The 12382-nt window shown below is 42.4% G+C and overlaps 1 protein-coding gene across 1 annotated transcript in view; it reads left to right on the forward strand.

Moving 5' to 3' along the window:
• Nucleotides 1-11300, forward strand: part of GGH (gamma-glutamyl hydrolase) — a 45188-nt gene extending 33888 nt beyond the window's left edge. The window contains 3 exon segments of the mRNA XM_075353240.1: nucleotides 4551-4641; nucleotides 6832-6969; nucleotides 10928-11300. Coding sequence (XP_075209355.1) covers nucleotides 4551-4641; nucleotides 6832-6969; nucleotides 10928-11046 — 348 coding nt within the window. The 3' untranslated portion in view covers nucleotides 11047-11300.
• Nucleotides 11301-12382: the final 1082 nt, after the last annotated feature.

A 12382-nucleotide genomic window follows, 5' to 3' on the forward strand; every position in this document is an offset into this window, starting at 1 on the left:
ACATCCAGCATCTTCACCTCCATGATCATCTGAGACCAGTCACCCGGACAGCTGCTGCCACAATTGATTTGTATAACCAAAGAATTTCTGCACAAACCGTCTCAGGGAATCTCATCTGCTGCTCGACGTCCTTATCGGGGTCCCCACCTGACTACAGATCATCATTCTAACTGACTTGAGCGGGGAAATAAGTCTGGTACGTTGGAGAGATGTTCTCTTCATGGATGAATCCTGGTTTTCACTGTAGGGCAGATGGCGGACTGCGTGTATGGTGTCGTGTGGGTGAGCAGTTTGCTTTTGTGAATCAAGTGGCCCATGGTAGCGGCGGGGTTATGAGTATGTTATGGACACTGAACCCAACAGCATTATATTGATCCCATTTTGAATACACAGAGCTACAGTGCCGAAATCCTGAGGCCATTGTTGTACCATTCATCCGCATCCATCACTTCATGTTGCAGCATGATGATGCACGGCCCCATGCTGCAAGGATCTGTACACACTTCCAGGAAGCTGAAAACATCCCAGTTCTTGCCGTCATACTAACCGGACATGACGTGTGAGATGGTCTGGATCAGCATATACGACAGCATGTTAAAGGTTCCTGCCAATATCCAGCAACTTCACACAAGCATTGAAGAAGAGTGGACACCCTCCCCTTCCCCCCTGACCCTTTCAATACTGTAAAACTGCATATTTTAGCATTTTACAGTGATTTTTCATTGTGGCCAGCCTAAGGCACACCTGTGCAATAATCCTGCTGCCTAATCAGCATATGTCACACCTCTGAGGTGGATGGATTATCTTGACAAAGAAGTGATCACTAACACAGATCTAGACAAATTAGTGAACAATATTTGAGCGTAAAAGGCCTTGTGTGTAGTAGTAGTAATAATAATAATAATAATAATAATATTATTATTATATAAAGGCCTTGTGTGTAGGTAGAAAAAGTCTAAAGGCCGCTTTACACGCTGCGATATCGTGATCGATATCGCTAGCATGCGTACCCGCCCCCATCGGTTGTGCGACACGGGCAAATCTCTGCCCGTGGCGCACAACATCGCGCAGACCCGTCACACTACTTACCTGCCTACCTACGTCGCTGTGACCGGCGAACCGCCTCCTTTCTAAGGGGGCGGTTCGTTCAGCGTCACAACGACGTCACAGGAGCGTCACTGAACCGCCGCCCAATAGCATCGGAAGGGCGGAGATCAGCGGAACGTAACATCCCGCCCACCTCCTTCCTTTCTCAATGCGGGCGGCCGCAGGTAAGGTGAGGTTCCTCGTTCCTGTAGTGTCACACATAGCGATGTGTGCTGCCGCAGGAGCAACGAACTACTTCGTACACCGAGCAGCAGTGATAATCGAGAATAGGGGGGCATGTCACCGATGAGTGATTTTGAACGTTTTTGCGACGATTCAAAATCGCTCATAGGTGTCACACGCAACGGCATCGCTACAGCGGCCGGATGTGCGTCACAAATTCCGTGACCCCAACGAGATCGCTTGAGCGATGTCACAGCGTGTAAAGCCCGCTTTAGATCTTTGAGTTCAGCTCATGGAAATGGGAACAAAAATAAAAGTGCTGTGTTTTTATATTTGAGTTGAGTAATATATCAATCAGTGTGAAGGATCTCATGAGTTTTGGTTTTAATTGTAATAAGTGGCAGCATTTTTAGTTGTGTTTTATCTTGCCACTCATATACATTTTAAAGGGAGTCTGTCAGCACAGTGACTGTTCACACCATGTCTTTGAGCTCGGTGCTCTCTTGGAATGGCCCCCACCTACTTATGTTCCCTCGATTTCCACCCCCTATTCTTTCATTGTCAGCTCTAACTCTGAAGCTTGAGGAGGGCAGAGTTTGAGGGAAAACAAGCAGGTGGGTAGCTGTAGTTCAGTGATTAGCCCCACCCTGATGCACCGAGCGCCTGGACTTGTTGTGACCGGTCATTCTGTGCCGACAGAGTCCCTTTAAGTTGCAGAGAGCTGAGCTGCAATAGCACACGGCCAATGTCAAGGAGTAATACTGTGCTGTGCCTGACTTGGGGAGCTCAGGCCCTGCACTAGATCCACAGCCGTTTCCCCTATACACCCTATTCCCCTAGTGGTGACTTGTCTCCCATGAGAGAGGAGAAGGCATATTAAAATCTAATATGCCTGATTATTTCTTTTTGCTGACATTTGACATTAGTAGTGAGTAGAGATGAGAGGAGCCGTGGAAGTTACTTGACCAGAAGCCCATTGGAAGTCACTAATTGGGTCCCATAGTCACTGGTGTGCATACCTTATCTCCATATAGTGATGTTTTTTTTATGTTTTTGCACCCAGTTCAGACATAGCATGATTTTCCAACCGTTATTCCTTATTTGTTAGTAGTTTTTCGTTTGTGAACCCTCCCCAACCACACCTATTGCCAATCCACATCATACGCATAAATAGCCTGGGTCTCAGCGTCCCATACACGGTAAGTTTTTTAACTGCATGAGAGGACACACACAAGCTAGGGACCCCAACGTAGAGAAATACTTTGGCGTAGTGTTGGGGCTCTATTGCATTGATCAATTCAGTAGCTAAATTTCTCTTTATTCATATATTCATGGCAGTAATGCAGGTTCCATTTTTCACATTTTCACTCTTACATATAGCTATTGGATTTTTCATGTCAGTATTCACACAGCAGTTTCTGCTATTACATGTATTCCCCTTGCATAGTCACTGGTGTGCATACCTTATCTCCATATAGTGATGTTTTTTTAGGTTTTTGCACCCAGTTCAGACTTAGAATGGTGTTCCAGACGTTATTTCTTATTTATGAGAGAGGAGAAGGCATATTAAAATCTAATATGCCTGATTATTTCTTTTTGCTGACATTTGACATTAGTAGTGAGTAGAGATGAGAGGAGCCGTGGAAGTTACTTGACCAGAAGCCCATTGGAAGTCAGTAATTGGGTCCCCGCCAGTCAGCCAGCCATAAACAAATCACTTCCGCGGCAGGCGGGGTTTTTTGTTTGGTGCACACTTCATCCGATCACGCTGTTGTTATCCCCAGTATGAGTTAATCATACACTGCAGGTGGCTTGCACTGGCCGGAGCCAGAGCATACCGGTGTACAGCAATGCTCACGTGAGTGGTTTGCATACGTAAAGCACCCACACAATTTTTTTTTTTGTTTGGTATGAACACCAAAACTCGGGTTCGCTCACCTCTAGTAGTGAGTTGCGACACTGCCACTCACATATGAACTGCCAGCGCAGCTGAAATTAGTGGGTTTTAACTCCTATTCATCTACTACTAATGGCCAACTTAAAGAGATTGTCCATAATGTAGATAATTTAAAATAGGTACGTTTTGGATTGGCGAGGTTCCAAAATCTGGCTCCCCCACCAATCGGCTGTTTGCAGCTCCCTTAGCGGCTAGATACGCGCAGTGTACAGAATTGGACCAGCTTGGCGCCGTATGCTGTGTAGTGGATAGACTCAGGTGCTGCTGCAATGCTCCTATTAAAGTGAAATTTGCTGTAGTACCTGAGAACATCCATTAAAGTGAACGGAGCTGCTCAGGCCCTGTAAACTATGGACATCCCATGACCAAGCAGCTACAAACAGTTGGTCAGTAGGAGGTGCCGTTTTCAGACCTCCTTCTGATACTGATAAGCTAAGTCCTGAGAACCCCTTATAGGATCAAAGTAAGATTCTAAGCCATCACCTGGGATACAGATTGTTGGTATTATCACAATAAAAATGGCTAAGTGGCAGGATTACCACATGAAACAAGTGCGCTACTACTTGTAGGGACATTTTCTTCCATTAGAAATGGAATTTCCTACTTTTAGAAAAGTGAACCCTTGCTCTGAGGTAATGTAAAATAACAAAATCAAATAGTGCTTGACCTCCCCAGGCCCAATGCTGGTTCTCTGATGCTTCTTCTCCAAATTGAATGCTTTGGCTGCAGTGGTGACGTCACCACAGCTTACATCACCGCTGCAGTCAATCATGGAGTTGATGCCATCTTCATTGGTCGAGGCGCTGAGTTCTGTGATTACCTCCATTGGTGATGTGAGCAGTCACTGTGGTAACACCGCTAAAGTTAAACGGGGCCAAGATCTAGCACTGGACCCACGGAGGTCGAGTTTTGTTGTTTTCCATCACAGGAAACTTGAGATTCACTTTTCATAAAATGGAAATCCTTTTTAACTCGTGACTACTGTGTTATAATTCTTAGCAAAAAGGCTCACGTCAAAATAACTGCAAGCCGACACTATACCAGCCAATGACTGTGCACACAGAGGGGTTTTTGCTGAGTTTTAGTAGCAGAACCTCTTTGAAAGATTAGAAGAGTTTCCGCTAAGTTTATTTTTCCAAAAACTCCTCAAAAAACTTTGTCTGCATGTAGCCAATCCAATCATACAGTGAGCTTTGTATCCTCCAGTGGATTTCTCAGATCTGCCTGGTTTTTATCGATGATGGACATTTTTCTCACTTTTAACCTTTTTTCTTTGTACCTTTCATGTATTCTAATTTTTTTTCCATTCCTGCATTTCTTATAGAACTTTACAGCTAATGAAAAGCTCCGAAAATTCTACAACATCCTGTCCACTAACTCTGATGGTGCTCTGGAATTTATCTCCACATTTGAAGGTATTAACTGGGGTCTGTCCCAAAGTAGGGTTTGTATATTATATTTGGGGTGCACAGAGCCTGGAACAGGAGTGGATTCCTAGGATCTCATTCTGTATAAATCTAAAAGAAGAAAACCCTCTAAATGAAATCCAGAGTATATTGTCCCTATGAGTGCCAATCACCTGCATTTTTTCGCCATTAAACCTTATTGCACAAATTTAAATCTGAAGGTCAAAGTTGATGACCAAAACATTATGGTTTGCCTAGCATTAAAATAAAGAATTTAAAGGGAATCTGTCAGTAGGATCTCCCTCCTAAAGGGGGCTTTATACGCAGCGATATCGCTAGCAATATCGCTAGAGAGCGTACCCGGCCCCGTCGTTTGTGCATCACGGGCAAATCGCTGCCCATGGTGCACAATATCATTAGGAGCCGTCACACGGACTTACCTGCCTAGCGACATCGCTGTGGCCAGCAAACCGCCTCCTTTCTAAGGGGGCGGTTCATGCGGCGTCACAGTGTCATCACTAAGCGGCCGCCCAATAGAAGTGGAGGGGCGGAGATGAGCGGCCGTAACATCCCGCGCACCTCATTCCTTCTTCATTGCCGGAGGACGCAGGTAAGCTGCAGTTCGTCGTTCCCGAGGTGTCACACGTAGCGATGTGTGCTGCCTCGGGAACGACGAACAACCTGCGTCCACAACAATCAACGATTTTTTTGAAAATGAACGGCGTGTCAACGATGGACAATTTGGTGAGTATTTTCCATCTATAATGGCCGCTCGTTGGTGTCACACGCAACGACGTCGCTAACGATGCCGGATGTGCGTCACGGAATCCGTGACCCCGGTAATATATCGTTAGATACATCGTTGCTTGTAATGGGGCCTTAAGCCATCTATATGTGCATGTAGGCCATGGGAAACTGAATAAAATTTTACTTTTATATCTGCGATCTGATGTCTAGTTCCAGAGAAATCCTTGTTTTTCTTATATGTATATGAGATGTTCCAGACTATGGGCCTGACACCGAACTGTATAAGAATCTGCCTCCAGACATTATTGTAAATAGAAGAGGAGTTTGCAGTGATGGCCGCTCTCTGCTCTCCTGATCTCACTGTATGTGAGTATAACTGACACATCTGCAGGTTCCTCTCAGCTGCAGCTTCCATTTCACAGGCAGTGTTGCATTATTGTTGCAAAACAGCAGAGCTGTGAGAGCTGCAGCTGCTAAAGTGTGTGTTATAAGATAAAGTTCAGTTCTCCTGTTCTGTGTAAATTACATGTCTCACACTGTTAACACCCCTTTTATTAAAAATAATCTCTGGATGCAGATTATCATGCAGATCAGTATCCGGCCCATAGTTTGGATCAGCTCAATTTACAACATGGATTTCTCTGAAATAAGACATCGGATCACAGATATTAAAATATCACTTTATCCAGCTTCCTATGACCTACGTGCCCATATAAACGGCTTAGGATTGCTGATCCTACTGTTTTGGACATGGTTATGGACTGTTATGATCAGTATTCAGTATTATATGAAGATATCCAAAAACAGGACTCAAAAATGGCATTTGAACTGTACTCAGACATGGGACTTTCTGATCATAAGACTTTTGTTATTCATGCTGACTTAGCTTAATATACTGTGAGCCCTCGCGGGCAGAGACCTCTCTCCTCCGGTACCAGTCTGTGCCTTGTATTGTTTATGATTATTGTACTTGTCCTTATTATGTATACCCCTTTCACATGTAAAGCACTATGGAATAAATGGCGCTATAATAATAAAAAATAATAATAATATAAAATGATGAAATGCATATATATATCTCAAAATAAGCTCTCTTTGCAGTTTACCCAATAGAGGGAGTATTACGTATTCTTGGCTCCTAGTCCACTGACTTCTATAAATGTATTTGAACTTCTGTGATTAAACCAGTCATCTTTTCTACTCGGACCTATTGTCATCTCTGGTCTGTGTAGTTTAATATAGCAATATAGCATGCATGCCTGACAACTGACTCATGATTTGGAATGCAGACGGGTTTAAGATGTGGATGCATAACTTTAATTGCATCACCCCAAATTATGCCCCCCTTATCATTACTGACAGATTCCCTTTAATTCTGAAATATTTCACAAGTGCCATATTCTGTATTTAATTATCCTATTATTACCTTGTGTTCTGCCTTGTGTTTTGCAGCATATGATTACCCTATTTATGGTGTCCAGTGGCATCCAGAAAAAAATCCATTTGAATGGAGAAAAACTTCCGACATATCCCATGTTGCAGAAGCCATACGTGTGGCTTTTTATATGGCTGACTTCTTTGTTAATGAAGGTAAGAAAGTTATAGAAAAAATGGGGTTCACGAACCCACTGCTTCCGTGGACATAAACTAGGGAATTGGGCTCAATTGAGAATTCATGTATTTTAATGGAGAGAGCTAAGACTGATGTGATCGGACATCTCTGAAAACAAAATGTTCGGCTGTTAAAGGGAACCAATCACCAGTATTTTCGTATATAAGCTAAAGCCAGTGCTATACTGGCTCTATCAGGCTGATTCTATACAGACCTGTAGTGGTCAGCTCGGATGTTTAGGTTTTGAAATCAAAGAAAGTGAAGTTTGTAAAATGAGCGGCTTCTTGAGTGACAGCAGCTGAGGAGCAGATAATATATTCATAGTTATCCCCTCCCCCTGTTAGAATTAGCATAAGTATTATACAAAGGGCTCACTTTGTCTAGCAGGACCTGTGTGAGGTCATACCCATGTGACTAGAAGGGGCGGGGCCTCAGCCACCAAAGCTGGATACCAGGTCACATGGGTATGACCTCACACAGGTCCTGCTAGACAAAGGGAGTCATTTGTATAATACTTATGCTAATTCTAACAGGGGGAGGGGATAACTATGAATATATTATCTGATCCTCAGCTGCTGTCACTAAAGAAGCTGCTCATTTTACAAACTTCACTTTCTTGGATTTCAAAACCTAAACATCCGAGCTGCCCACTACAGGTATGTATAGACTCAGCCTGATAGTGTCAGTATAGCACTGGCTTTAGCTTATATACGAAAATCCTGGTGATTGGTTCCTTTTAAGATTTCAGTGCACCGTTCCTTCCTTCTCTGAACAGATGGTTGGTGGATCCCACTGAAATCAGCGGGTTTGAATATATTTCATTTAGTGTATGTGGGCTTTAAAAAGAGAGACTGTTGGCCCCAATCTGCAAATTTAGCTATGTAAACCTTTATATAGTAAACATAGATCTTAGAAAAATCATACTAAGAACATACATTTTTGAGGTGTAGTTGACAAAAAAATAACTTTTGATACATATGCATATAAGGGTGCAGGAAGCCCTCCCTAAACGCCAACTTTTGTGCACACTGATACTGGAGTATCCCTGAGAAGCGCACAGTGTCAGTGCAGGTGCGCACTCAATGTAAGTAAGGGGCTTTTCCACTGCTTGATAATCTTCAATTATCATTGTTAAAACCGCATGATTCACAATTATATGCAAAGATAAACAGGCTGCTGCTCACCTGATGAAGGGGAAAAAATGCCAGTTCACCAGGTGAACTGATCTTTTGTGCAGCACAAAACATTCATTGTTATCTGCATCTTGTATAGACAGGAATTGCGCCACAGAGAACTTTGGCAACCTATGTGAACTGAGCAATCAAGTATAGATTGCACAGTGTGCATCGTTTACTTTGGTCTGCCTGTGAAAACACCGTCAAACGACCACTGATGAGTAAAGGTTTACCGTATCAGCAGTCATAAGTCTCTTATATAAATGTTTAAGTATCTGGATTTGCAGTTTGGGAGGTGACAGACTCCCTTAAAGTGAAGAAAGGGAATGCATACTTCAGTTCTGGGCTCAAACCTCCATGTTTCCAGAAGTAAAGTGTGGTAGCTACTTGCCAGCAGACTATATAGGGGTTGTTCATTGGCCACATCCCTTGACGCTTAACTGGCTACATAGGTGAAATTTTCCTGGTGACCAACCATTACCTGATCGTAAAGTAGATTTTACTATAGCTGGGGTAATCATTAAGATGTTGTTCAGTAAGGTCTAGAAATATTTGAACATTGACACAAGTTTTGGTATTTTGGCTGTTTTACCAAAATATATTCAATATAGTTATATAATCAATCTGGGCTTAAAATGCAGATTCCTAGCTTTGATTTGGAGCTATTCACATCTTAATTGAAGTAAGGGTTTAGGAAATACAGCTCTTTAATATACAGCTGCCTCTTTTTCAAGGGACCAAAGGAAATTGGACATTTATTTCAAAAGCTCTTTAACTGGCTGCGTGGGCTATACCCTCATTAACCAATCAATCATCAATTAATCAGACAAAAGGTCTGGAGCTGATTCCAGATGTGTCATTTGCATTTGGAAGCTGTTGCTGTGAACCAAGAACATGGGGTCAAAGAAGCTCTCAATGGAGGAAAAACAGACCATCATTGGGCTAAAAAAAGAATACAGCCATCTGACAGAGCAAAAATATTAAGCGTGACTAAATCAAGAGTTTGGTACATTCTGCAAAAAAAGAGCGCACTGGTGAGCTTGGAAACTCAAAAGGACCTGGACGTCCACAGTAGACAACAGTGGTGATGGACGCAAAAGCCTTTCCATGGTAAAGAAAAACCCCTTAACAACATCAACTCAAGTGAAGAACACTGTCCACGAAGTAGGTGTTTTAGTATCTAAGTCTACCATTAAGAGAAGCCTCCGTGAGCGCAAATACCATTCATCAGCCTCAAAAATAGAAAGGGCAAACTAGACTTTGCAAAAAAAAAACATCTAAAGAAGCTGTCCAAAAGTATTGTATGGACAGATATAAATACCATGTTTTCCCTAAAATAAGCCCTCCCCCATAAATAAGCCCTAGCAGGGATTTTAAGCATTTTCGGAGCAAGGCTTAAATATAAGCCCTCCCCCGAAAATAAGCCCTAGTCGCGGTTCAATAATGAAGTGTCCGTGCAGCTACAAAAGTTACAGATACTGCAGGACACTTCATTATAGACAGCGGACACCCCGCAATCACACTCACCAGATGCTGAGCGGCAGGACCTGTAGCGATCGCACCCCCGTACACATCACATCACACACACAATCACCCTTCAGATCCCTGACACACTCACCACAACCAGCGATACCGATCCTGAAAAGCCGTGCGGTGGAGTGCAAGGACCTGGGACACATGACTTCCTTCCATCCCTGTAGCCGGGGTAGATGCTAGAATGTACGAGCTCCTGACAGGTATAACCTAACGGACGCACTCTGTACTGCTGGATGATAGAGTGTGTGTGTGATATGTGATGTCTGTGTATGAGTGTCTGTGTTATCAGTATGTGTGTGTGTGTGTCTGTCCAGTAGCAGGAGGCAGCATGCAGCATACTTGCTGGCAGTGGCTACCAGAGATCACAGGGAGGACTTCGGAGTCACTCAGCCGTCCGGGGTCTGGAAAGTATGAATCTCCTGGGAAAGGGGGAAGGGGTTCTGTTTTTTTTGGGGGGTAAACTTACCCCCAACCGTGTTTCTCCAAGAATAAGACCTCCTCCAAATAAGCCCTAGCGCTTTTTGGGGGGCAAAAAAAAGTATAAGACAGTGTCTTATTTTTGGAAAAACACGGTAAGATCAACCTGTACCAGACTGATGGTAAGAAGAAAGTATGGAGAAGGCTAGGAAGGGCTCATGATCCAAAGCACCGCACATCATCTGTAACACATGGTGAAGGCGGGGCGATGGCCAAGCATGCATGGCTTCTAGTGGTAAAAATGGTTGCAATTCCTAAACATTTCACAGCATATCTTTGTTTAACCTTTTTATTTAAACTAAAAGTCTGCACTACAATTGCATCTCAGTTGTTTCATAACAAGTAAAAAAATAGTTAAATGCAGAGCACAAATCGCGAAGATTTCAGTCACTGTCCAAATATTTCTCGACCCAACTGTAGATGCCTGCTTTACCAGAGACACTTATCCAGCAAATCTCATCTATAGCTAATGAAGGGGTTAATGGGATGTGGACCAGTGCCAGGATCCCATCTACCCCCATTTGGGTGAACATCGGAGCATGGGGCACCGGCGGCCGTACCAGAAACGCCTCTTCTCATTCAATGACAGAATCCCATTGTGTCTTTATTTAGCAAACTAGTCAAAGTGCTATCAGTACGGAGATGTGTTTTTTTGTTTTCTTTTTACTTCTTCTTTTTGTGCCTCGAATTATTGTGCTACTTATTGTACATTGTATCTAACACACTTTTTTTTTTTTGTTTTTTGCAGCCAGGAAAAGTCAGCACCAGTTTTCTGAAGAGGATGAATTACAATTCCCACTAATATACAACTACTGCCCGAAATACACAGGAAACATTTCTGTCTTTGAGCAAATGTATTTTTTCTGAAGACATTTTAAAGCTTAACGTGTTGCGATTCATTCTGAGAATATATTTTTGCTATGCACTTTGTATTGTTTGCAGCTAATGTGATGGCAGAAAATGGTTTTACGTCTCCATTCGATCAGCGTTCGCTGTTAGTGGATCAGATCTTAATGTACATGTTCCAGTGATCACACAATGTATTTCATCCATGCACCGCAGAGAGCGCAGTGCGTCTTGTTAACTTCTGGAAACTGCATACAATTAAATGTTGACTTGAATATTCTGGCTTTATCCCTAGTCCTCCGTGCTCCAGTTCTTAGGGTGTAAAGGGAATGAGTGCGATTCTTTTTGCATTAATTGATTATATAATTAATTTTAGTGCAGAATAAAATGTCCTTTTTTAATTAATTTATTTTTTCTGCAGCCACTGTTGGCTGAAATCTTTATTTGCTGTTGTGTAACTCTCTATATCACATAAATAATTCTCAAGCAGTATTCGGCTAAAAATGTTGGATACTTTATTATAAAAATTTGACATACAAAAATGCAGACATAGACATAATAAAAGACAAATACAATACTGCTAGATACCAGTAGGTGGCAGGCTAACTATCCAAGGATACGGACATGACCATGTATAACATATCAATGCGACACAATATTTGTGTTAATGTGCAAGGATGGGTCAATAAACCTAAGGTTGCAACCCGAATTTTGTATATATCTAGGGACAAACCGTGATGATATAAGTAAGTCAATTAATTGGAAGTATGCAGTCATACAAGAATATAAAAGTTATTATAGCACATATGCTTATGGATAAAATATAGTGTTTTATTTAGTGTGTTATATAAAAAGTACACAACCAGTGCTAGACTTGTATGACTATATATTGCAGGTTGAATATGCAAGGCTAATATAACTGCTTTATAGGTGTAATATGCTTAGCATAATGCATAAAGATAGCAATTGCATATATCACACTGCAAATATAAAATGACAGTTGTCCAATGAAAGGGTTAATGCAACTTACAAGGAGAGTAGTCCTGCCACGTCTGGTCACCTCAACATATGTTTCGACAATGATATCTTCATCAGGAGGTGTGGTTAGAGTATTTAACACGTAGGTATATAAAGGGCTAAACAGCCAGTCATAGTCATACACAGAGAGCACGTGTCTATCAAAGCAGCTGTAACATATTAGAACGTTGAGACAAATCCAAGTGAGGACATCAGGCTGTCAGAACATTGGCAGCCAATTAACAGCATAGATAAATATTGCGTTCCACTGACGTCAGTGAGTGGAGCGCACACGTGGTGCTGAAAAGAACTGAGCATATCTGTCAAAATATCGTCAGCC

Source organism: Anomaloglossus baeobatrachus, chromosome 6, assembly GCF_048569485.1.
Source record: "Anomaloglossus baeobatrachus isolate aAnoBae1 chromosome 6, aAnoBae1.hap1, whole genome shotgun sequence".
Lineage (NCBI taxonomy): Eukaryota > Metazoa > Chordata > Amphibia > Anura > Aromobatidae > Anomaloglossus > Anomaloglossus baeobatrachus.